At 39.5% G+C, this 26,348-nt stretch overlaps 1 protein-coding gene across 4 annotated transcripts in view; it reads right to left on the reverse strand.

The window, feature by feature from the left end:
* Positions 1-1,255: 1,255 nt before the first annotated feature.
* The window catches only part of csde1 (cold shock domain containing E1, RNA-binding), a 28,625-nt gene continuing 3,532 nt past the window's right edge, over positions 1,256-26,348 (reverse strand). Inside the window, exons 2-21 of one of the 4 annotated variants that reach the window (XM_062998933.1) lie at positions 22,841-23,447; positions 18,807-18,995; positions 18,037-18,226; positions 16,951-17,060; positions 16,423-16,509; positions 14,077-14,174; positions 13,885-13,966; positions 12,816-12,944; positions 12,069-12,194; positions 11,711-11,926; positions 11,491-11,631; positions 10,499-10,669; positions 8,071-8,178; positions 6,921-7,096; positions 6,302-6,414; positions 6,091-6,210; positions 5,757-5,935; positions 4,280-4,443; positions 3,194-3,326; positions 1,256-1,712 (exon numbers count right to left, since the gene is read on the reverse strand). In XM_062998933.1, coding sequence (XP_062855003.1) covers positions 1,665-1,712; positions 3,194-3,326; positions 4,280-4,443; positions 5,757-5,935; positions 6,091-6,210; positions 6,302-6,414; positions 6,921-7,096; positions 8,071-8,178; positions 10,499-10,669; positions 11,491-11,631; positions 11,711-11,926; positions 12,069-12,194; positions 12,816-12,944; positions 13,885-13,966; positions 14,077-14,174; positions 16,423-16,509; positions 16,951-17,060; positions 18,037-18,226; positions 18,807-18,983 — 2,568 coding nt within the window. In that variant the 5' untranslated portion in view covers positions 18,984-18,995; positions 22,841-23,447 and the 3' untranslated portion in view covers positions 1,256-1,664. Of the gene's footprint in view, positions 1,713-3,193; positions 3,327-4,279; positions 4,444-5,756; positions 5,936-6,090; positions 6,211-6,301; positions 6,415-6,920; positions 7,097-8,070; positions 8,179-10,498; positions 10,670-11,490; positions 11,632-11,710; positions 11,927-12,068; positions 12,195-12,815; positions 12,945-13,884; positions 13,967-14,076; positions 14,175-16,422; positions 16,510-16,893; positions 17,061-18,036; positions 18,227-18,806; positions 18,996-20,985; positions 21,129-22,840; positions 23,448-26,348 lie in introns of all 4 variants that reach the window. The other 3 variants (XM_062998931.1, XM_062998932.1, XM_062998934.1) reach the window with 3 other exon arrangements.

Here is a 26,348-nt window from a genome sequence, read left to right on the forward strand (position 1 = left end):
ACTGTGGCAACCTGGCAGTGGTGGGGTTTGACCACACAGAAAGGGATCGAACCCAGAACCTTCTTGCTGTGAGGTGACGGTGATACCCACTTAGCCACCGTGCCACCCATGACTAATAGTAAAATGTTAGAACTTAGCCCTCTACACTCATCCACACAGACTGGGACCTAACCCTTTAAATGGTTGTTTAATGTGAGGGAAAAAAAACACGAAAAAAAAAAAACAAATAAAAAAAAAATAAAAAAAACAGCAGGTCCACTTCATAAATGATTTTCATAAAACGTTTATTTCAATGTTTCATTCAATACAATAATCAAAAGTATAGAGGAGAATCTGTGGCTCAGTAATAACCCACAATAACCTCCAGAGAAAATTCTTAACAGCAATATTTCAGTAATTTATTTTCAGTAATGAGCACAGCAAATATCTATCCACATTAGAGTAGAATCTTGATTTTGCAGATTTGAAATTGTAGAATTCTTGCTTGTATTTATTTCATGTCCCTTTTGTTTCATTATAACATTGCTTAATGTATTCTGGTTTCAGATCTCCAATCAAGTAAAAAACACATTACATGAAGCATTTTCCTCCAATGGTCCTGAGGATGCTGACCAGTAATAAATCTACTTTACTTGTTACAAACCATTTAAAGCCAGATTGTATATTTAAGCAAGTGTCTGGGAGTCTATTGTTGATTTTGTTTGTTAGCGTCTTTAGGCACCTTAATCATTAGCAGTATGTCAAGTAAAAAAAAAAAAAAAAAAAAAAAAAAAAAAGGAAACAAACGGAAAAGGGAAAAAAAGGAAAAAGAAAACTTTTGTCCAAAAAAGTGGGAAGAGAAAAAAAAAAAAAAAAAAAAAAAAAAAAAAAAAAAAAAAAAAAAGACAAACTGAAACGAGAAGTCATAAGGAATTCTGCATCTGAACAGAAAGGTGGAAAGCTATTAAAAAAAAGAAACGCATATAAAACTCATACGGAAAAACAAGCCGTTTAGACAAAAGATACACAAGCATCTAGAGTACAGTGTTGTTTCAGATTAACGTGGTTGTAAAATCTGTAAACAACAGTACAGAAAATAAGCAAGAGAACATAAAAGAAAAACTACATTAATGACATGATTTGGAAGAGCGTTGAACCGAGTAGCTGGCAAGTCCGAGAACAGAATGAGAAATGTGGAAGAAAGTACACCACCCCTCTCTCTTATGGTACAAAGGATGGCTGGAAGGAAGGGACGGAAAAACAAGAGAATGCAGAATTCCACACATTTCTTTATTTGCTATAAGATGGGAACAGATGATGAGAACCATCATCAGGTGTCAACCACTAGCACCCTTATCTCTTATCAACACTGTGTTTAACACTTTGCCCTCATTAAAATACTTGATAGCTAACTCACACAGAATGCACACATACTCACACAACCAGGAAACCATCATCAAGTAACAGCTCTCAAACAGCACACTCATATGAAAGGTTAAACGCCACCAGTGCATTTTTTTTTGGGAAGGGGTTCATAGAGAGAGAGAGGGGACGTATTAACGAGAGTAGTGCTGTGTACGTTATTGATGTTTCTAACAGTGCAAATCCCTTCCCTGTCCTTAAGTCATGATTGCTTCTAATCTGAGGTGTCGTCGTTGCGGAGAGGGAGGAGCAGCAAATATAAATCAGTCGATCACGCCAGCTTGGCGAGCCTTCCTCTCCACATTAAAGCCCTGCAGAACGACAGCACAAGTGTTAAGTTGCAAAGAAAAACAAAACTAAATTTTAAACTGATCTGGTTCAGTTATAGATGGCCATAGATACAACACTTGGAGACTCACAAACAGGTCACACATCTAAATTAGTATTTCTTTGTGTCCTTTCTGTGTGGAGTTTGCATGTTCTCCTTGTGCCTGTGTGGGTTTTCTCCGGGTGCTCCGGTTTCCTCCCACAGTCCAAAAACATGCAGCCAGGCTAATTAGAGATACTGAACTGTCCTATAGGTACCTAGCCGCTAGGATGCATAAACCAGTGCATTGTAGTGCCGGTCCCGAGCCCAGATAAATAGGGAGGGTTGTGTCAAGAAGGGCATCCGGCGTAAAAACTGTGCCAAATCAATAATGCGGATCACGATCCGCCGGCGACCCCTAACGGGAGCAGCAGAGGAAATAGACAAGAATTGCAATAATTAATTTATTAGGATTTTAACGTCCTGTTTTACACACTTTTACTACTTTCATGATAGGACAAGTTGTTATTCGTTACACAGGATTCATCAGTTAAAGTTTTTTTTTTTTTTTTTTTTTTTTACCCCTTTTTCTCCCCTTTTAGCGCATCCAATTCAATTAGCATCGTGCTTCCTCTCTGTCTATACCGAACCCTGCCCCGACGGAGGTGATTGAAGCCAACCCATATCCCCTCCGAAACACGAGCAGCAGCCAGATGCATCTTTGCCACCCACACATTGACGAGTTTGGCGCCACCCAGCGTTGCATGCGGAGAGACACACCCTAAGGGCACCCTCTCCCATCTCTGTGTAAGCGCCTCCAATCAGCCGGCAGAGAACGCAATCGCATTCTGACAGAGAGACCCACATCCGGTTCTTTGTCCCACCCCCCATATGAGCAACCGGCCAATCGTTGCTCATATAGCCACTCGGCTTCGAACCGGTAAAGCAAGGCTGGATTCGATACCACGTTCTCAGAATCCAGCCCTGGTTGCAGCGCGTCTCTTTTTACCGCTGCGCCACCTGAGCGGCTCAGTTAAAGTTTTTAATGTCAAACACCGTCATGAACAATTTTGTATCTCAAATTCACCTCACTTGCATGTTTTTGGACTGTCAGAGGAAACCAGAGCTCCTGAAGGAAACCCATTCAGACATAGGGGCAATATTAATTAGATAGTTTTGTTATGGATTGCACCCTGTTTAGGGTATTCCTGGCCTGAACCAGACCTACTGTGACCATGACCTGGATAAATCACATTGGCATGGCATTCCACTGTTCTAATACATCATACATTCATGTTTATTACTAAGCCCACTTTGTAGCACAGCAGATTAAAGACAATTTGAAACAGTGTATTTTTCTCTTTAATTTCAAAAAATTGTCATTAACAGTAATAGCACCCAAAATTAGACTAAACCCACCCTAAATAAAAAACACTGTGATAGTTAAATCACATTATGAGTGTGTAATACAATAGGAAAGATTACCTTTGAGTTATCAGGGCCCCGAGGCTGTCTAACAATCACCAGACGCGGGGCACTGGCATCGTCCAGAGTTATGCTCTTCAAGCGGTTCACTAGGCGGTCAGGCCGAGGTGTTGCCACTGCTTTAGGTCCCTCACTGGGGGAACAAAGATGAGATTTTGTAAAACAGAAAAAACGACTCCTTAAGAGAAGCAGCAGAATGGCTGTCATATATACATATACACAAGTACAGCACAAATAAATTATTTTTTCCATGTATTCCAGCATGTTAGGGAACTGGGGTCAGAGTGCAGGGTAAGCCATTGTACAGCACCCCCGGAGCAGACAGGGTTTACGTTGGCTGCATAGCAGAGCCTGGATTCAAACAGAATCTTATGATTGATGGCCCAAGCTCTACCCTATAGACTACCACTGTCATTCTAGTCAAGCTGCTAATCTAAAAGTACTGTCTCTGTTTACTCTCAAAGAAGGGTCTCGGTACCCTTGGCACATCCAGTTTTATGTACAGCGCACTTACATAAAATCAATAGTGCACTAAATTAGTCAGAACAGTTAATAGATAATAAATTTACTCAACAATGAACATGACATTTAATAAAGTGGAATTATGTATCCATCAAAATCTTTAAATCTGTTAAATACAAGCGTTGGGTGTTTGTCAATACTGGACTGGTTGAAGGGGTGGAGTTTTGCACAATAAAAATGTTAATATGTAAAGACTGCAACAGCACATCTATTTGTGTGTAGTGTACAACACAAGAAAACAGATTTTTTTGTCACTTTTCCATTCAATGTCTTGACTTGGAAATTAGGCAAAAATGAACTTGGCTTCGTAGCATGTTAGCTATGTTCTCCAAGTTTTAATTTTTTTGTGCGTCTTGCTTAGCTAAGCCATCACTACTATTGCATGTCTGCTTTCAACACCTTGTTTACTCTTTTACTCAGGAAAAGTATGGGTATGGGATCTCTGTATTAGGTCAACGATTTCTGGCTTCTCACACGAGTCCTTAATTTTATATTAGTAAAGAAAGTTAAGTATCAATTTTGCATTTTTCTGGTTCAGGATGACATTATTAATTACTCTCTGACCTGACTCTGCGGACATTGCAGGCACTACACTTCCCCGTGCGCTGGTTCAGGATAACCGAGAACTCCACCTCATCTCCAGCCTGAAGCTCCAGGCCATCCTGCACCTCCTTCATGTGGAAGAACAGCTTCTTACTTTCACCCACCTCATATGTGATAAAACCAAACTGGAAACGAGAGAGAGAGATTACATTAAATGACATGTGATTTGACAAAACCTACTGTACTAGTTATTAATTTGAATCAGAACCTGGGACCACTAGTTACAAGCTGAGGACTGATTCTAATCAAATAAAAATAAACATGATTACCGCATCGCCCCTTTAGACAATGTGCTTGTAAGAGAGCATATGAAATGTACCATGAAGAACAAAGACGCATCGGATGAAATTGTAAGGTTGTAACTGCTAGTCAGTTATTTGGTCAGGGATGCATGTTTCTACTGTGTTACAAAAATTGCTCTGGATCCACCAGGAAACACTGTGCACAAAGGCAGGAATACCCTGGACATAGTTCCAGTCCATCACAGGGCTTAAGCCATCCCCTGCCCTCAGACAATAGCCAATCATGTCGGTGTTAACATCCGTCCAGCCACTGGCACCACTGAGGTTTGAAACCGGATCTCAGCAGTTGTAATCTAGTTTAATAGAACGCTGCACCACCTGACCATGACCAACTGCAGCTATTAGAATAAATACAAAACCTTATTTATTAGGATTTTAACTGTTTTACACACTTTTGGTTACATTCATGGCAGAAAATCTCATTATTGGGTACACAAGATTAATTTTGTATTTCCAATTCACCTCACTTGCACGTCTCTGGACTGTGGGAGGAAACCGGAGCTCCCCAAGAAAATCCACAAAGACACGGGGAGAACAAATTATCCTACATTGTGCAAACTCCTCACAAAAAGGACCCAGACCGCTCCCCACCTGGGAACTGAACCCAGGACCTACTTGTGTGAGGCAACAGTGCTACCCACTAAACCACCTCTTAGGACAAATTAAACTAATAAAGCTTTTAAACTGGTCATGTTTACAGTTAAGTTTAGTGTTTAGTTTTTAACGCCATGTCTGCCCTTTGGGCCATGTTCATGGCAGGAAAGGTTGTGATCTGTCTTTTATTTACTTATTTCATTTGACTTAGAGAAGTTATGTCTGTTGTCTATGTATGTTCATTTATATGAGTTGTTTCAGTTTTGTTAATGACAGGAATTTTAGGAGTGTTGTTGCTTTTGTCTTGGTAAAGAGTTCTTTTATGGTTTTTGCTGATAAGATCTGTTGTCTTTCATGGTTATAGATGACACATTCCAGCATTAAATGTTTTATTGTAATCTGTGTTTGGCATGTTGCGCAATATGGTATCAGGTACATGTGTGTTAATCTAGTATGTCCAATACGGCATCTTGTGTATACTGTCTAGTGTCATGTTTACAGTTATGTAAACCTAACTAAACTGAATCATATTGGATCTGTACCTGGTCTTTAACACACTCCACCAGACCTCGGCGCTGTGGCACTATGTTGCATGCCATCCTCTGGCCTGTCTGAGGCACGGTGCAAAGCTGAAACTGGACCAGCTCTCCTTTCTGTAGGCAGTCCCGTTTACTGGTCATGCCCACAATGCCAAATGCATAGTTCTGACCTTTACTGGAGCCTGCAACGATCCAAGCAGAAAAGCAACGATGTTACGTTTGAACCAAACTGAGTGCACAATGCGTCCAAGCTATGCAGATATGCTAGCTAAACAGAAAAAGCTGACTCAGGAGTAGGATTCAGACCAACTGAGGACATGATAAAAAAACCTCTCACCTTCCTCCACAATCTCAATCAGTCCCTGGTATTCAGTCTGAGAGGGATCCACACTACGCAGGGGCCGGATGACCTTCCCCAGAAGCACTGTACTGCCAATGTCCTCACCTGGTCCATTCACTTAAAACACACACAAGCATTCAGTTAACACCGAAACTGTAGAGTAAACCTTGGCATGGTTACCAACAAACTGAATAAAATGAATCCTTACCAGGTGGGACTTTGGTGACCTTCTCAGCACTGATTTTATTCCCTTTGCCCTTAGCCAAAGTGTACTCTACTGTATCCCCCAGGTCCAGGTTGTCAATGTTACCACACATCTCACTGCATAAAACACAATGTTAAGTTAAATAGTGTTAATATGTTTATATCCTCTATATACTGATTTTGCCAGTCCGGCCCAATACGAGTCCATCTCTCTTGTTGCTGCTGCTGCCCCCTACCACAAACAAGGAGGGCTGTGGCTGTCTGTGCAGCTGCTGACCATTTTTCACCTGCCAAAGGTGGGGTCTTACAGAGCACAGTATCACCTGGGGAGAGCCACACACTGTCACTTATGGAGGCACCTCTACCAGCCAGCAGAGGACGTAATGGCTGCAGAGATGAGAAACACTCCTTTGATCCTTTCAGATAACGAATAATCCATGGCCCATTACATCAATAATATTTACACAGACAAAAGACAAGACAAGAGACAACATTAATTATGTGCACTCAAGTGATGTGTGTGCACGTGTGTGTGTGTGTGTGTGTGTGTTGGGAGGCAGGTGTGGTTTACTCCAAGTTAACTAATTCAACTTAGATTGCAAATTTGATGCAGTGTATTGTACCTGTAGTGAAAGAAGATCTCCTGGTCATGATTGGCTGTCTCGATAAAACCAAAATTGTCCTTTAGTGTTGCTACGTAGCCCAGGAGCCTTTTCAAGTTGATGATGCGATTCAGGATCTTAATAGAGACAGCGCTTTGCTGGCCAGTGCGCTTTACTTCACTAATAGAAAACTCCACCTGCAGAGCATCACACATCAGTAAAGACCTTTAAATGTCCTTTCCTTTAATAACATCAATGAACAAACAACAGTCTATAGAACCCAGCTTTAAAAACTGGATAAGAAGCACCTTTGAAATGTCAGGAAGACCGAAAATAATCGCTTAACATTATTACCTGGAACTGGTTCATTACAGTTCAGTTGTCAAGGATGTTAAAAATTAAAAACATTAGTTTAAAAAAAACAACAAAAAAAACATTTTTTTTTGCTGTGATCAGTATATTTACAGGTGGATCAATCACACAGTAATCACAGAAAGGATAGTAAAACATGGTGTAAAAATGAAGGTCAGATGTACAGGTTTTAAACATATATTTTAAAAATAACCCAACTATTTAAACTATTATTGTTTTATAGTTTAGAAACTAAATAACTTAATAACACACTTATAAGTAGAAAAAGGGACCTCTCTGTTTCTTTGCCCTTATCTTTGGCAAATGTTGATCAGTTTGTACTTTTTCACTGTTGGACTAAGAATTAAATTTGCAACTAACTGATGACTAAATTCAACATTAATTATCTGTTTTTGCTAATTCAAATTACAATCAATGTTTAAAATGCCCCTCTCTTGCATGGGCACAGGCACAAAGTTGTAAATGCCACTGGTTGAGCAAGAATTTAAAAAATGATAACATCTGCCAGCTATGGGCAAAGATACAAAGATACCGTTTGTGTATATTTCACTGTGTTTAGCAAAGATTTTTCTCAGTCATGAAGTAACAAAATTAGAAGAGGAATAACTATAAAAGCGTGAAAGTTCCAATGTTCCAATTTATCTCTAGACTTGCAACCTGCACTTTTCTACTTTGGGCTTTTTAATCCAGCTTGCCATCCCCAAACTGACATGGTCCACCTGACGTGAGAACTAGTAGGCCATACATTCAGTATAGATAAAATAATTTGTCAAACAGAACACGGACTCATCTACAGTACCTTGTCTCCAAGCTGAGGAAATGCACCACCCTCTAGGTCTTTAATATGATAGGGCACAGTCAGCTTTACCCCACAGTCTTCGTATGCAATCACACCTTCTTCTGCCTCCTATACACACACACAAACATGCAATCAGACCCCCACAAAATAACTTTTGTCTTATTCTCCACACTGATCTTATTTGAGTGACAATTAACAGATGTTAAAGCATGTCTTAACAGACCATAAACTGTTTCCAAACATAAATGAGAAGTGACAATGCCCAACATTTGTACACTGGACACAACAGAAAAAGTGAATATCATTAAATAAGCAAAGTAACATTCTCTTCTGCATACCATTACATAAGCTCTAATTAGCATAAGTACTACTAATTAGGCACTTATTTACATTTGGATAAATAATTAATACAATAGATAAACACAAATTAGGTGAACATTAAGCAATATTTGGTCAGCCATAATGTGAGGCTGGTTGTATTCATCAGGCAAAAAAGATGTAATCACACCAGTGTCAGCAGCTGTTAATCCTATGTAAGTAGTTACTGTGCTCAAGGTTGCTACAAGACATTTAAAAACCATGTCAATGCTTAACATTGACAAAATCATGTAAACTGACCTTTTTAACTTTAGCCTTGAGAAAAAACAGAAAAAATAAATAAATGTGATATGAATTGTATGTTAAGTATGATTTGCAATGCAGCCAGTCTTCCAGCACCAAAACAATGTATGTAGAGTATGCAGTGAAAGTTCTGTACTAACAGACTAGACTTACAGAAGAGGACGACAGTGCTCTAATAATAGTTAGCAACGCAGGCTGATCATTACCCAGTGTCAAAACTCTACTGAACATTTAAGAACACGTAAACACTGAGTAAACGATAAGAAACTGATGCATTTCTTTAAATGGGGCAGCAATGTTTGGTTAGCAGTACACACGTTTTATATTGACCAAAACATTATTCCAGATAAATATGTGCTTTCACATTTAGCCACCTTGATGGCAAAGTGCCACTACTGAATGACAAACTATGTAATGTATTGATGTGCTGTTATTTATTTCTTTTATTGTGGTAAAGCCAGTGTTTTGCATCCCTTCCAAAAATGCAGAATTAGTGCTGAAACCACTGCACAAGTTAAAAGTGAAACAGCCTGTTCCCATCGCTAGGTGGCGATAAAGCAGTATAAAGCAAAGTGGTGTTAGCTAGCATTACTAGCATTAACAATAGGCAGCTAAATCCTTTTGCTTTTACATTCAGACTATTTGCTTATTTGATTAAACTTGGTTTCGTGTTGATTATAAATTGAAAGTATAGGTGACCATTGCACAACCCTGAACTGTTGAATTTACACTTTAATCTAGCATGACCCTACAATCATGGGGGAAAAAAATGTAACATGACAAAAACTATGAAATGGGGAGACCGAGTGTGCATTCTAGAAAGCTCTTGCAGTGCACACAGTGTCAAACGCTTTTTATATGAACACAGCCCAACCCACTATTTATAAATCTTAATACAATTAGGCATAAATACTAAAATAAACACTTATAAATACTAGGGATGTAACGATACACTACACGATGCGATACACGATACGATTTTTTTAAACAAAATGAAAGACAAATGATGACAGTTTCCTTTCATTATTTCTCTTGAATAGAATAAAATAAAACTATTTGTGCTTATATTTTATTAATCTAAATAATAAATGACCTTTTATTTCTGAGGTAGGTACAAACTATGCATAATACTGCACATTGCCATTGCGCAAAAAAAAAAGAAAAGAAATTTTAAAATAAATCCCACATTATATAAATAAACAAATAATACAAATAAAGAAAGTATCCTCACATAAATAAACTAAGGCTTTGTGTTCCTTTCAAACTTGGAATTTACATGTTTTCTTCAGGCAAGGTGAATAGCGCCAGCATCCTTTGCTGTTTAAAGTGAATATCATTTCATTTTACAGGAATTACTGATTTGAATCGTGCCAGCTGTGCATCGATAATTACCTGTCTTATGGTGCATCGCTACATCCCTAATAAATACTATATATTTTACTACAGACGTAAATGTGAAATAGGAAAACATGTCTAAAATGGTTTGTCTTGAGCCTGTCTTTTTGTAAACTTTAAAACAGGAAACATTGACAAATTCTAAAGCTGAACATGCAGAAAAACAAAAGCATACCTTTTCTTTTTTCTAATGAAGTGCATGATTAGAAATAGGAAATGAAAAATGGAAAAAGATGATTAGAGAGAAGGGATAAAATGCAACCAAAGCATGTTTTACACTGGTCTTAAGAGAGATGCATAAATGTATCGGTCCTAAATAAAAAAAGTAAAATGCAAAGTAAAAAAAGAGAGAAGAAAGAGTACCAGCGCACAGAAAACTTAAACAGTTATGTAATGCATTGAAATAATCTACCTTCTCTTTAGTCTTGTTGGGACTGGCATTGTTCTTGGCACTGGAGGCACCAGTAGCTTCCTTCTCTACAACACCTAGGAAGCGCTGTTCAGACTGGGTGTGAAAGGACACTGTGCCCTTGGGCAGTTTCTTAATGCGCACTGCATGATTCCTCTGGGCAGACAGCATGTCCTAAACAAACATATTACACAGCATGTCAGGATTAGGATTTTAACGTCATGTTTTACACACTTTGGTTACATTCATGACAGAGATGGTAGTTACTGGTTACACAAGATTAGTTCACAATTTTAATGTCAAACACAGTCGGACAATTTTGTATCTCCAATTCACCTCAATTGCATGTTTCTGGACTGTGGGAGGAAACCCATGCAGACACAGGGAGAACATGCACAACTCCACAGAGAAGGGACCTTTACTGCTTCACCTGGGAATCAAACCCAGGACCTGTAAGGACCTGTAAAGTGACAGTGCTACCCACCAAGCCACCTTGCTGACCCACAATCAGGGATATAATAAAGATTTTGCAGATTTGGTTAATTTCTGTACACACAGCAGATACAATCAGACAAAGACCTGAGGGTTTTTGATAAAGGCAAAATTATGGCCAGACCACCTGGGTGAAGTATCTCTGAAACAGCAAGCTGTGGTGAGTATGTCACAAGGTCATCGAGTTTTGCTAGTTGAGCATTTTGGCTTCATTGTAGAACAGCTCAGTTGCATTGTAGTTCACAATGCAAATGATCATGAGTGCTGCTTAAATGTATTGGGCATGACTGCTTCAGACAAGTTCTATGGGACAAAAGAATGCAGACTTTGTAGCTACTTTATTAGTTACACACAAATAGGAAAATCAGTTCAGTTGTGTGTCAAATGCCCTTCCTTGTGCAACCCTGCTTATTTTACCTGGACTTGGAAATAGCACTGAGTGCGCACTGACCAATATGATCTTGAGGATGTTTTTCTATACTAATATTATTAATGCAACTCACAGGGACAACAGTGAACTCCACTTCATCAGAGATGTGTAGTTGGCTCTCCTCCAAAACCTCACTGAAGTGGAAGAACATTCTAGCATCTCGGTCCACACACTTAATAAAACCAAAACCATCCCGCATTGCAGCAATCACACCCTACAGAAATGGAGATTGTTTAAACTCAGTTTTCCACATTGACATTTCAGTGTGTTGTGAATAAACGTTGGGTTTTCACCATTTCACGGCTCTCCTTGGTGAACTGGAAGGTGTCCGGCAAGATGTCAATGTTTGTAGCTCGCTCAAGCTTGTCTCGACGGTCAGTTGAAATGTTAAACTGGACGTGGTCGTCTTCCAGTAGAGTCACTTTAGACTTGGTGTCTTTCTCTCCAAAGAAAAGTTCCTTCTGGGTAAAGTTAATTCTGGCACTAATTCGGCCGGGTAACGGATCATTCTAAAATGAAAAGGAAACCTGGTTTAATACCACATACAGGAGTGAAACTGTGGCATGTTATCCAGTTAGCCACTCCAATCTAAATAAGCATTAAGTAAATATTACAGGGTAAATGTGTTAGCGTGAGAGGCTGTACACATACCTGATTCTTGCTAGGAACTTTGGGGATAACCTTGGTGACCGTACCCTCAAACTGTTCAATGCTGATATCTTCAAATATAACAGTGCCTGGGGGGAGCATACGCACATCTGTAGCCACTTCCTTTCCCTAAAAGGAGGGGGGGGGGGAGCTTATATTTCATCTATCAATTACATCCTGCTAAAAACCCAATCAAAATAGAACACATTAAATTTCATAGCAATATGTACATTAAAGATTTAGTGTGTCAATAAGCATCAATATAATAATAAGCAAAGTTTTATCTTTAAATCTTATAAATGTCTGCCAGCAAGTTATATTTGTTTGTTTTATTAGGATTTTAATTTCATGTTTTACACTTTAGTTACATTCATGACAGAAACAGTAGTTATTCGTTAAACAAGATTCCTCAGTTCACAAGGTTATATCAAACAGTCATGGACAATTTTGTATATCCAATTCACCTCTTTGGACCGTGGGAGGAGCTCCCGAAGTAAACTCACGCAGACACAGGGAGAACATGCAAACCCCACACAGAAAGGACACGGACCGCCCCACCTGGGGATCGAACCCAGGACCTTCTTGCTGTGAGGCAACAGTGCTACCCACTTAGCCGCCCTGGCAGCGAGTTATAAAGTACATGTAAAATATAATTTAAAAAAATCCACAATTTGTTTTTAATCAAACAACCAACCAATGTACAACCAATTATTATATAGTTAGAACATTTAAAACACCTCCAACACATACGTTTCTGTCTTTAATGGAAAACTCCACATCATCTCCAGCTTGCAGTGCCTCCAGGTCACCCTTAAACTCGCTGTAGTGGAAGAAAATCTCTTTCACCACATCTGCTCTCTCAATGAATCCAAATGCCTCCTACAGGACAAAAAAAATCAGTAGATTTACAAAGCAGTGATCTAGTAACAAGAACACATTTGTGAAACTTTATATATAAAAAAAAAAAAAAAAAAAAAAAAAAAAAAAAAAAAAAAAAAAAAAAAAAAAAAAAAATCCTTTTTCTCCCTTTTAGCGTGTCCAATTGCATCATGCTTCCTCTCCACCTATGCCGATCCCTGCTCTGACCAAGGAGATCGAAGCTAACCCACTCCGACACGTGGGCAGCAAGCCGTATGCATCTTATCACCCACACATTTGACGAGTGTTGTGCCACCTAGCGTTGTGCACGGAGAGACACACCCTAAGAGCACTCTTTCCTCATCTCTGTGTAAGCGCCTCTAATCAGCCAGCAGAGGTCATAATTGCACCAGTCTGACAGAGAGAGTCCCTATCCGGCTTAGTCCCACCCATCTGAACAACAGGCCAATCGTTGTTCATGTGGCCGCTCAGCCTGCAAGGCAGAGCTGAGATTCGATACGATGTATTCGTAATCTCTGGTTGCAGCGTGTGTTTTTACCGCTGCGCCACCTGAGCGGCTACATTTGTGAAACTTAAGGGGAAAGAATTTAATACAATCTATGAGTCAATCCGACACCTTTCAAAGTTCAAGCACAAAATAATCAAACCCTAAACCCAAGAAGTATGCTTTACATCTGCACCACCTATTCCTGCTAATGCCAATTCCTAAAACTTCTATTCCAAGTTTGAGAAGTCGTTTGTGTGGTACAGCGGCCTGTTAGTCCACCACTGCTGATTCAGGGTCAAATCTAAAGGGGAACTACAGACGTGGATTTTCTCAGGAATGAGTCTCGGATGCAAACAATAAGTATCTGTTCTCAAAACATGTTTCAGATGAAATCACATCTGGCCCTGTAATAAAGGATGAAAACAAGCCTTTTATGTTTTAATGCATGCTTACCTTAGTAGCACACACCACACCCTGGCACCTTGTCTGCTTTTTCTTTTCCAGCCTTATGTTTCGAGCACTGAAAGCCCCAGTACTAATAATGAGAGGAGGTCTTTGTTTGTTTTAAAATGATCAGAAATCAGAAGTCATTACTTAAGCTGAACAAGTCTCTTTGTTAAAGAGCTACATAGCAAAAAGCCTTACTGCTTGTTGGTCTCCATGTAAAAGCTGACTTTATCTCCCATTTCAAGTTGTTGGTTGCCTTCCACATCATCAGGGGTGTAGGTGAGGTAGAACACCTCCTGTCACACAATTTAGACAAAATATTTAGCCTCATTACCATGTTTATAACATCTCAATGCACTATGTATAAAATACCAATATGGAAAAAAGAAAAAAAAACTATAGAAGACAGTAAATGGGTGTGAGTGGAGCTTCAGCTTAGTCTGTGTATTAGATGAAGATACAGCAGTCCCAAACTACAAAATATTGTTGTGACAAATTACTACTTTCTAGTAAAAGTAGCAGTGTAGTGTAAAATAAACTTCAGTAAAACAGTTCAGACAGTTTGTGCACAACAGCAAAGTAAAAATCATACTTAAGGTCTACAAATAATGATCAGTTCTACAATTAAGAATTTTTTTACATTGTTTTACAAAATCTCTCAAATCTAGGAAGCCCCACTAACGGCATCCCATTACAAATAAAAATAATGCATGGCCACACCATATTAACATGTAGGAACCTAATGAAGATCCTAATGCATGGTCACAACTTAAGACATTTGAACAAGATATTCAACGATGATAGATCTGGAGAATTAGCTTATGTAAAGCCAAGGTGACCTTTGGACAGGCATATCTCCCCAAAAAACACATATCCGAAGCTGTATGATTCATGATACCAGTGGACAAATTAAAAGAATAATGTTGCCACACCTTACTATTTATTTATTTAATAAATAAATCATGTTTTACACACTTTAGTTACATTCATGATGGAACAGGTAGTTACTTGTTACACAACGTTCATTAGTTCACAAGTTTAATGTCAAAAACAGTCATTTTGTATCTCCAATTCACCGAACTTGTACATATTTGGACTCTGTTAGCTGCCGGAGGAAACTCATGCAGACATGGGAGAAAATGCAAACTCCACACAGAAAGCCCGGACTGTTTTTATCTGGGAATCAAATGCAGGATTTTCTTGCTGAGGCAACAGTGTTACACACCGAGCCACCATGCCGCCCCACCACACAACTAAGTCATAGCTAGAGATGGGACGATCGGGGTTTTTGGCTGGGGGGGCGGTGACATGCAATTTTTAGCGCAAAATCTGCAGTAAATAATAAAGTAACCAAACAATTATTTTTTTCACCCACAGGAGACATATCTTATTAGTCTAACTGACCACACACACACACACAGGTTTAATGTTATCCAGTTTAGTCTGAAAAAAACTTAAAGAGCCTCACAGTGAAAATAAACCGAAAGCAACAGCGTGTGTGTGTTTCTTTAAAAAAAACGCTTTGTTCACAGTGTCGCTTTAAATGATTCTGATTCAGGAGTCGAATGTGACGCGTAAGTTTCTCTCTCCGTTTTTACTGTTATTAATAAATGCTGTGGTTTTAAATAAACACCAGCTACTACAGAACATTTTGTGTGACTTTCTTACATTAAAAAGCTTAATTAAAAAGCTTAATTAAACCGAGTCAGACTCGTTCCGTCTGTGGAGCTAAAAGTTCTGATTACCCTAAAAGTTTAGCAGATGATCCTGAACTAACGAATTTGGTAATGAATAAACTTTTGCCTCTGATTGGCTCTGTAACGTTTTCTGTTCTCATCTACATCACAAGTAAGAACCGGTTACGATTTACCAAAGTGAACCAGGAGTTTATATAACGTGCTGATAGAATCGACTCAGATGTGACCGGGTTGAATTATCTTTTTAAAGTAAATATTACAATCAGCAAAATTACATCGTATGTATGATGCACAACGTTAATGATGTTATTTTAGGTCATGAAGAGCTTTCACTGTGGTTTCTGTGCGATGGTTGATGAATGGTGATGTGATGGTTGGCGCGTCGTAGCTCAAAGTCTGGATCAATCCACTGAGCTGTTAACTTAACATGGTCTTTATATATCACACGATCGGATCGGCTCCTTTTAGGAAATATCGCCGATCGCCGATAGCATATTTTGATTAAAAATCGGCCGATACCGATTCATAGCCGATCGATCGTCCCATCTCTAGTCATAGCCGTATGTTATTGTTATTTATATGGGACGTTACCAGTAAAAATCCATATAAATCTAAGCGTTTCTTTAATACTACAGCTTGTTGTCCCTCTGCTTAGGGTGAAGGTGCTTTTTTTAATGTTCAATTAAAGGGCTGAGCAGTCTGAACACAATTTTAGATTAGATTCAACTTTGTCATTGTGCAGAGTAAACAAGTAGAAAGCCAACGAAATGCAGTAAGAAACCACCACCAGTTTCCTGCTTATTCTACACTGTAAGAACCATTAAAAAATAATTGTAGAAATAAATACCCCATTCCTCTCGTAGCACACACTGCCTGTGGGAACTTGGCCAGGAGCAGACCTTCCATCCAGGTGGCTGGGGATAGCTGAAACGACCTAAAAACAATACCAACACAGAGAAGCACATACATGTTTTAGGGCAGCACTGTACAAAGATAAATAAAAATACAAAAAGCAACAGCTATAAAGGAATTTCTCAATAACCAAATTTATTCATTTAGCCATTTACTCATTCTATTACTCAGGTAGACACAAATTTGATCACAACTGTTAATGCCCAGTCAAATATCAAACAAATTATGCTCCAATTGCCCTATAAAGCCAAAAGCCAGACATACAAGCTCATTTTACAGCACCTGAGATTACAGGGGGGTGGGGTGAGGGTGGACTATTTACATAGGCATACTATGAAATGATGACCTTTTATTCACATTAATGAGACAAGGACAAAACAAAAACAAGTAAAATGTGTTCCTTAACTGGATGTATATAACCATGCAGCATAGTAAAGGGAGAGGCGTGCAAGTCTGGTCCCACCTGCCCAGAGATTCGCTCTTCGGGCAGCACCTCAGCCTTGATCTTTACTAGCTTCACAGCAATTGGTTTGCCTGTGCGCTTGTCGGATGACACCTCAAACTCCACATCATCTGAAAGGGATGGAGAAAGGACAAAGACATCACACAAGAAGTCACCAACAATTCTGATACAACTAAAAACTATTTGTATACATATGTTTAAATGCAGCAGTATTTAATATCAAGAATGAAAATGAAGTGGCAAAACATTACAATTAAGCAACAGCTACATGTAGCATGCATGATAAATCACCAGCTAATTGCACTTTTAGTGTAGAGTATTACAGTTCATCAAAACAAAACGTAGATGTCAAGAGAACCAGGCGCCCACGTGTTGCCACCGGTCGGCTGGGCGCCATCTAGCAGGCATAATTGGCAGTGCCTGCCACAGATACTAATTGACCACCGTATCTGTAGGGTGGGGGCCAGACTATATGTGGGTGGGTTGGTTTTATACGCTGTGTAAAGACCCTAATTGGCGGAAGAGACGCCAGTGCAGAATGCAGGGGTGATAGGAGGAGGGCTGTGCATGTGTCGGAAGAGGTGTGTACAGCGACGTGCTCTCCTCGGACGCAATCCGGCACCTCTCAGCAGTGAAGACAAAATTGAGTGCGCTAAATCGGGAGGAAAATGGGGAGAAAATTCACTGATGTCAAACGGACAATTTCGTATATCCAGTTCATCCAGTTTTCAGTTCTAAGCAAAGCTTTAATTATAAGGTATGGGTAAAGCCACACTGCCTTTCAGATCACATTGGGGACATAATGAGAGAGCTTCCCAGAGACAACTGAAACACACTTTTACACATTTTCCAGTATTCAAAAGCTATCCTTGAAACCTACTGCACCCAAATTTACCAAAAATATGTATGACAAAGTTCTAATGATAAAAAGGTCAGAGGACTGTTTAAAGTGACTTTTCTTAAATGTTGAAGATCTAGAACTTTATTGGGGAAAGGAAAAAACAAAAACAAAAACTATCACTGCTAAGATTAACGTTGTTGGCCAAATTAACACCTTGGTAATATTTAGCTTCTTCACACACTTACCTCCAATCTTGAGATCCTGCAGATTACCATTGTACTGGGAGCAATGAAAGAAAAGGCGAGCCTGTCTCTCGGAGCATTGTATAAAGCCATAGGAACTGAGCAGCTTCTCCACCACGCCTGTTTCGCGGGGTGCCAATCCTGTGCCGTTAGCATAGCCATTGGTATGTAGCAGGCTTGGGTCAAAACTCATCTGTATGGACAGGTTAAAATCCCAAATCAGTATTTAACATTACATGTTTTTAGACTTGCAGTATTTCTTTAAAGAAAAAGTGAAAATGATGCAGAAATGAGATGACATCTGTCCAATGCATGTTTGGCATGTGAAATAGGTTTGTGATCAAGGGCAAAATCAACTTTTGCTAGTAACAAAGGCAGAGAATACAATCTGCTTTTGCTGGTATTCCAAAACCACATTAAGACATTGTCAAGTTTGTTGTAGTTTAAGGCTTCTGCCCAAACCACCACCACCACAAACATCAAGAAAACCAAACAGTCACAATTCGCTTCAAAACCATCATGCATCAGTGGGGTTATTTAACCATCAGTTGAACACCATGCAAAACCTAAAAGCACTAGTTTGTTAAATGTTCTTCCACGTCAGCAACATTTTAAAACAAGGACAGCAAAGTGTCTAACATCAAACTTTTTTGACTCAGTGAGCTTGTCAAGCAGTGGTCTGAACTGCAGGGTCATTTGAAACATGTTTAAACCATGCAGTTAGAATCACACACGGCTGGGGGGGGGGGGTCGCTCCTACCATACCCACTTACAGATCTCTGGTACAAGGGGGTCCGCTTTTGCTTTTTGCTCCCTGCCGCACGAGAAGTGTGGCAGGAGACTGATGCGGAGCGTGGGATTGACTGGCTGAAAGTGGATGGGGCCGAGGCAGCAACAGCTGGGGCAGGAACATCAGTGCACACTTTATCCATCTTCAACGGAGTACTCATGACTACAGGGTACTTGACAAATGTAGAAAATGGGTTTAATACCTCCAACTATCTATAAAATCACAAATTTAAACATGGAACAAGAAGCTTTGTAATATTTCTTAAAAAGAATCTGCTAGAATATGATCAAGAACCAGTTAAAGTCATGCTCTGCCATCACCACTTAAGTTTTAGGGCAAGTGTTGCATAAAATGTTCAGTTCATCCAAAAGTGAGTCCTTTCCAGTTTGGCTTGATTTAAATCCATTACACATGCAAGCAATGCTTTGAACCTAACTTATATCTTCAATGTTCTCTAACTGAAATATGCAAAAGAATGCATCAGTAAGAAAAAGTGACTTGGAGAGCCACTAATGCATATCATAGCAATGGCAAATGGTTGGTTACATGAACAGGGCACAGAGTGACCAGCCTCGACTACCATGTCAAACCTTGGATGAAAATAAAGCCCTAAATGGATCAGAGTTAAAACCTGTGGGAGAAACACTACAATGCTAAATTGAAGGGTTCTTGCCAAGATTAACAGTAATGCTTTGCGTTTTGACATTAGACTGCTTGCTCTGTCCAACAATTTGATTCTCTCAGCAAGTCTAAACCAAGCTTGTTGCAATCATGTCAACAAATGTTAGCAATAAAGTGATAAAGGCCACTTATTTTATTTATATGATCTGTACCAGAAATGTAAGCCAGCCCTTATTTACATCTGGTATTTCAATCAGTCTTGGATAATTTACTTATTTTTTACAAAGCAGTTCTCTCAGTCTATTGTACATAAGCATAATGCCGTGTGACCGTTTACAAGTAAGTAAATGTTCTACTTGTACTGTGTTAGAACAGTCAAGGGGAGGGCAATTTTATGTCTTTTCCCAACATGTAAGCATATGTATAAACATGGACATCGCTATATAATTGTCCTGACTCTCGATTAATCAAGCAATTTCTAAAACCACGTATGAGATTCCAGCATCCCTGGACTAGTGCTGGTGGGCTAAGCAAGTTTTGAGGACAGCAGTAAAAAATCTAAAGTAGTAAGTCTAAAGAAATTGTGTCTTTTTACTGCCGGAATCACTAATAAATCTGCTTCATGTCCTTTAAAGCACTTTAAATTGGTGCCACATTTTGAATTCTAACACCTTTTAAAGCAATAAAAAAGCTACAGCTTCATTTATAAGAAAGTGTCTAAAGACAACCTGGACAAAAATCATCATAAAGTACTGGCCTTAAGATATCTTTTTGAGATAAAAATCATGTTGGCCAAAATGTGTTTAAAACTGCAGCGCTCTGCCTAAATTTGATTACAGCATGAACAGCCAGTTAATATTAAACACCCACTGGCCTTTGTTCCGACAACCCGCAAGTCAAACTAAGCCACAAATTTGGTGAGGAACCAAAGGAAAGGGGGGAAGCACAGGGTAACACACACTTTGCTTTAGTCAGAGCACTCTTTTGTCTGAATTATATGGACTTGCATCAATTTACTTAGCATCAATTTAGTGCCATGCAAAAATGGCATCCCACCGGGTGACTACGTCTGCAGCTGGAAAATGAGACATGGCTATTTTAACAAACCCACATTGGGAATGGCATAGAAGTTAAGTTCTTTTTCAATTTTGTTTGCAATTTTATTTAAAGAAGGTGGCTAGGAAAAAAAAACCAGGAACAAAACAGACTAACATTTGTAAATGACAGAATTCTCATACGGCCCTCATGTAAAAAGGTAACTCAATCCAAATCAGGTTCAAGTAACTGGGAATGTTACAATGCCAACAATTGTTTAGAAGCCCGTCATTAAAATTTTAAATCTCACATCTTTGGACTTGCCTGCCACTTCTCTGACATCTTTTAGCCGAAGCTAGTCTTTGAGCCCAGAGGCGTGGTAATGAGGGTTGTGGGAAGATTAAATCGGACATAACGAAAAAAATGCAAAAGTGGGGTGTTGGATGGAAAGAACGTGAGGAAAAGAGGGCGTACAGTGGTGTGAACGGCAGACGGGTGGCACTTACGGATCGACCATATGGAGATAGGCTGAGGCCAACAGGTGAGGTGCTGCTTAGCTCAGGGCTAACAAACGCAGCAGGAGGTGATGCAGGCATGGCAAACTCTACAAAGCCTTTCCAGGGACTGCCCATTATTGTCCCATACAATCCTGGTCAAATTTACCACACCTGGATTACTATATATTGCAGTTATACTTTTTATACTTCTAAGCAAAATGTATTTTACATCTTGTGAAGTCAAAGAAACAGGGGTAATAGGAGCAGGGCAAGAAACAGGAGTTTGGAACAGTCACTTCATAGTCATTTTTACTTAGTGCTCACACAAGCCTGTGAAAATCAATTACCATTAGTTATAAATGACCATAGCATAACTAAGCTGTTCCAACAATATTCCAAAAATACAGAAGCTCCAAGATTAAAAACCCAGCAAAAAAAAGTGGCTTCATGAAAGTTTTTATTGTAAAGGAGAATTAAATTACACTGAACCTATAAAGCATGACAAGCAATTCCAGGATGAGGAAACCTGCTGTCTAAAGTGCAAGCCTGGTCTCCACATTCACCTGTCGAATGTTGTATTTCTCTCATGATGTCATGCTAGATTTAGGGTTGCGTTAAACAGCTCAGGATACTGTTAAGAGGAAAGTTTAGGAGCTACAAATGTATTCCATTGATTTGGTTAAGGCAGTCGAAATTGTTTTTCCTAATGTGACAGCATGATGTTTAAAATTGACATTAAGATTAGATTCAACTTTGTCATCATGCAGAGTACATGTACAGAGCCAACGGAATGCAGTATTAAGTACACTTGGTCTAAGGATTTTTTCTGCCTGCTCTTATATTTAGGGAGCACTAAGAATGCACTGACAAGTGTACCTTTCGATGGCTATGCTGTTACGGTCACCCCTCAATGCCCCCCCCTAGACACCCCCGTTGGTTGGTCTGCTTTGAGCAAGTAATGCCTAGTTCACACTACACAATTTTTGCCCTGATTTTCGCTCACCGACTGGTCGACGCTACATCTGCCGGCTCAGGAGCAACTCGGCATTCGCTCGACGAATGACACTTGGCTCTCTATCGCTGTGTGTGAACTACTCAACAACTCGATCCGAAGAGAGATATCTAGCATGTCAAATATCTGAATCCGAGTCGCCCAACTGGCAATGAGTGCCATGTTGAACAGCCAGTGAACACAAGATAAGGTGTGAGGGGAAACGGAGGGAAGGAGTTGTAAAAAGGTGGGACGGGCAGAATATAGTTTATATCAGAATACATCGGCACACACAATTTTACAGTATTTCTGACCTTATCGTTCTCTACAAAACACAACACCAACGTTGCATTGCAAAAAAATATGTATTAACCTCCAACTCACTATGGAACAATCCATGCTGTTTGAGTAGCCAAATCCACTCAGATTCATTTATTTTTTCTCCTTGATCTTACGCTGAACATCAGCACACAAACCTTGATCGCTCGCTACTCGTTGACGTGCATTTTTGGAAGTGGTATCATTAAACCCCTGATCACTTCTCGTGTTTGTTTTCGTGACAAAACGTAGCTTGGGAGACCAGAGAAGCTCGTATGCGATTCCAGTTGGTGATAGATGGTGTAGTGTGAAACCCCCTATCGCCGATCAGTCGTGTAGTGTGAAAGCCACACCGACTTGAAAGACTCCCGATTACAAGAGATCCAGTTTTGTAGTGTGAACTGTACAGCGACCTGACGATTTGGAAAGTCGTGTAGTGTGAATTCGGCATAAGTAAACCTTATCAGGTAAAGTTTTTACACAACCCATTTCATGTATGAATAGAAATGTAAATTATTTCATAAAAGAAAAAAAAAAGAAAGAAAGAACACCAACCTTGCTTGGATGTCCTGGTATGATGTTTCGTTTCAGACCCAAGTGAATGTTCTAGACTCTTTGTTCTTAAGAGCACATACACACTTGTTTTTCTTGAAATGTCAGGCACACGTTCTAATAAAAAAAAAAAATAATAATAAAAAAAACTAGGGACAGAGAGACAGACTAAAGGAACAAGGCAAATGCAGGTGCAGAAACACTATTTGGACAAGATGAACAGCTTGAGATAACAGAAGAAGAAAGAAAGTTAAACTAGCAGACAGCAGCCCTCTCCGCACCCCAGTGAAGTTGGAGGTGCGGGGAGGATGAGAAGGGCTTGGAGCAGCGTTGGGACGTGTGCTTTGTCAAAGCTGTTGAGTAGGCACAAACTTCTTGTCTCAGATCACAGATCGTCTTCAGTCAACGGAGACGGTTGGTTGTGTCGTTTTAGTACTGCTTTAAATTTCTTTGGTTGCTACGTTGGGTCTTTCCGTTTGAAGTTCCGTCTCGTCTATTCTTTAGAACTGTTGCGTTAATGGGCTCTTCTTGTTATGTTTCTTTTTAAATGATCTGAACTTGAAGCAGGAGTTTTAAGATGGTACAAAAGTCAGTTCTTTTTCACTTCATACTGTGGAGAACAAAAAACAAAACAAGTCGACATGGTTAAACAGTGTTTAAAGCGCTGAAAAATGCCACAATGATACATTTATTTATTATTTTTTTTAATTGGACTTTAATGCCATGTAATATGTTATTTTATGCCAATGCAGGTATTATGTTTGTCTGCTTATATTATCTTGTCTTTATAATTTGGGCTGCCACTAAAATACACCAACCAGGCATAACATTATGAGGTGAAGTGAATGACACTGATTATCGTTTTATCACAGCACCCATTAGTGGGGGGGATATATTAGGCAGCAAATGAACATTTTATCCTCAAAGTTGATGTTAGAAGCAGGAAAAATGGGCAAGCCTAAAGATTTGAGCGAGTTTGACAAGGGCCAAATTGTGATGGCTAGACGACTGGGTCAGAGCATCTCCAAAACTGCAGCTCTTGTGGGGTGTTCCCAGTCTGCAGTGGTCAGTATCTATTGAAAGTGGTCCAAGGAAGAAACAGTGGTAAACCAGCAACAGGGTCATGGGCGGCCAGGGTTCATTAATGCACGTGGGGAGTGAAGGCTGGCTCGTGTGGTCCGATCCAACAGACGAGCTACTGTAGCTCAAATTGCTGAAGAAGTTAATGCTAGTTCTGATAGAAAGGTGTCAGAGTACACAGTGCACCACAGTTGCAGGGCTGTTTTGGCAGCAAAAGGGGGACCAACAAAATATTAGGAAGGTGGTCATAATGTTATGCCTTATCGGTGTATATTATGTGGAAAATGCTGAAAAAATAAGCCAATTCTAAAATACTAACCAGTAAATTACTGGGAAAAACCCTTGTACAATAACAGCTTCAACGTGTACACTCAACTATTCATTTCTCTCAAACAATTTAAACCACGTTTATTCACCCACAGGCCTAAAAATACAACTTTCCCAGCTGCCATGTGCCTGTGGCAAAGGCAGCTGACTAAACGTACAGTGGTGGATCAACAGGACTCAGTGCAAAATGCACATGTATTTATGGAAGAGCATCACAATCCAAAGCTTACATAATTCAGACAGACAACTGCACTTGGTTTCTCGAACTAATCCTGTACATAAGAACAATATCTGAGACTTGAGCCAAGCTTAATACTTTTTATATCGACACTCAATGTTCTCCAAATTTCCATTAACTAGCTGAGACCGCTTCATCATGAAACGGTTACAAAGCAAAGAGAAGTAGAAAAGTTCATGATTAACCAGCAGTCAGGAAATACATAATTATTCATTTCATTTCTCTCAAGCGCTTTATCCTGGTCAGGGGCTGTTAGGGTTCCACCAGGAAACACTAAGTGCCAATCAGGAATACTCTAAATATCCTGGCACCAATCCATCCTAGGGACTTTGGCCCCTAGAAGTAGCCAGTCATGTCTGTGTGGACACCCAGCCAATCAATAGCACAGCTGTGTTTCGAACCAGGGTCCCACTTGATGGTGGGCTAACAAAATAGAAAGATTAGAAAGACAAACTGAAGCTGTTTAGTGTCAGTACGGAGCCTAACTGTTCTACATAACTGCCACATTCACTACCTTGAACTGTTTTTGTTAAAGTATAAAAACTTAATGATATGGAACTCTGATAAGATTTTAATAAAATAAAAAGGATGCCATAAGTTGATTATCAGTAAAAGAAATTGACAATTTACATGCCTATTTTCTTTCAAATCCATGATTCCATGTCCTCTGCATTGTGGATGTTCATACACTGTTTCATTGGCATAATAAGCATATCAACCCATAGGTTTACTGGGAAATGGCAACATTTAATGAACTGTATGCATCCAACCCAACTATCCGTCCATGTTTTATTTTCATATCAGCTTTAAAATAGTCGTTTTGATAATGCTTTACTATCAGAAAGTGAACTGTTAAAATGGAATGTGTTACTTCAGTGTGTTGCAATAAGCAAGCCGCTAAATAACAGTTTACAAATGGATCAGGTTTTATCCTGGGGAAAAAAAAAAAAGAGCTTAAAAAAAAAGAGCACATCAGAACTGGTATGATTCAAAGCACCTATAAGCCCCTCACTAAGGACAAGGTCAATGTCAGTGACTACCCAAGACATCACAGAATCAAGTAACAGACTTTCACAGTAAGTTTGTATCTCAGACCTGAGTGTGTTTTTCTGGCGTTGAATGTGGAGGCCAAAAGCAGAACATTCCAGCACTGGAATAGCAGTTAATCCAAATGACTAATTAATTTCAAGTGTTGTTTTGAATCCTCTAGGTTTTTAATACAGTACCATCAAACAAAAACCCTTATAGAAAAACTACAAATATATTTATTTATTAGGATTTTAACATCATGTTTTACACACTTTGGTTACATTCATGTTAGAAATAGTAGTTGCTCGTTACACAAGATTCATCAGTTCAAACACAGTCATGGACAATTTTGTATCTCCAATTCACCTCACTTGTGTGTCTTTGGACTGTGGGAGGAAACCAGAGCTGTGGGAGGAAACCCAGACACGGGGAGAACATGCAAACTTCACACAGAAAGGACCCGGACCACCCTACCTGGGGATCGAACCCAGCACCTTTTTGCTGTGAGGTGACAGTGCTACCCACTGAGCCACTGTGCCACCCTACTACCAATGTAAAAGGAGGAAGCAGGTCCGAACCAGTAATTCCACTCCTTGTTGGTGTTATTTTTCCAGCCAAAGTTCCTTGGCATTGTATAAGTGTTCATCTTGATACTTAAAAAAAGAAAAAAACTCGCACAAACGTTTGCTGGGAACAAAACTACTCGTACTGGCAAGATGGCAAATGAACCTCAGAATGCAAGGCTTTGGTCTGATTTATTTTCATGACCTATAAATACAGCGGTCCTCTTTGTCTGGCTGAAAGTTAAATAGCTCTAAGCTAAACAAATCAGGTATT

The sequence above is a fragment of the Trichomycterus rosablanca genome, chromosome 7, assembly GCF_030014385.1.
Source record: "Trichomycterus rosablanca isolate fTriRos1 chromosome 7, fTriRos1.hap1, whole genome shotgun sequence".
NCBI lineage: Eukaryota > Metazoa > Chordata > Actinopteri > Siluriformes > Trichomycteridae > Trichomycterus > Trichomycterus rosablanca.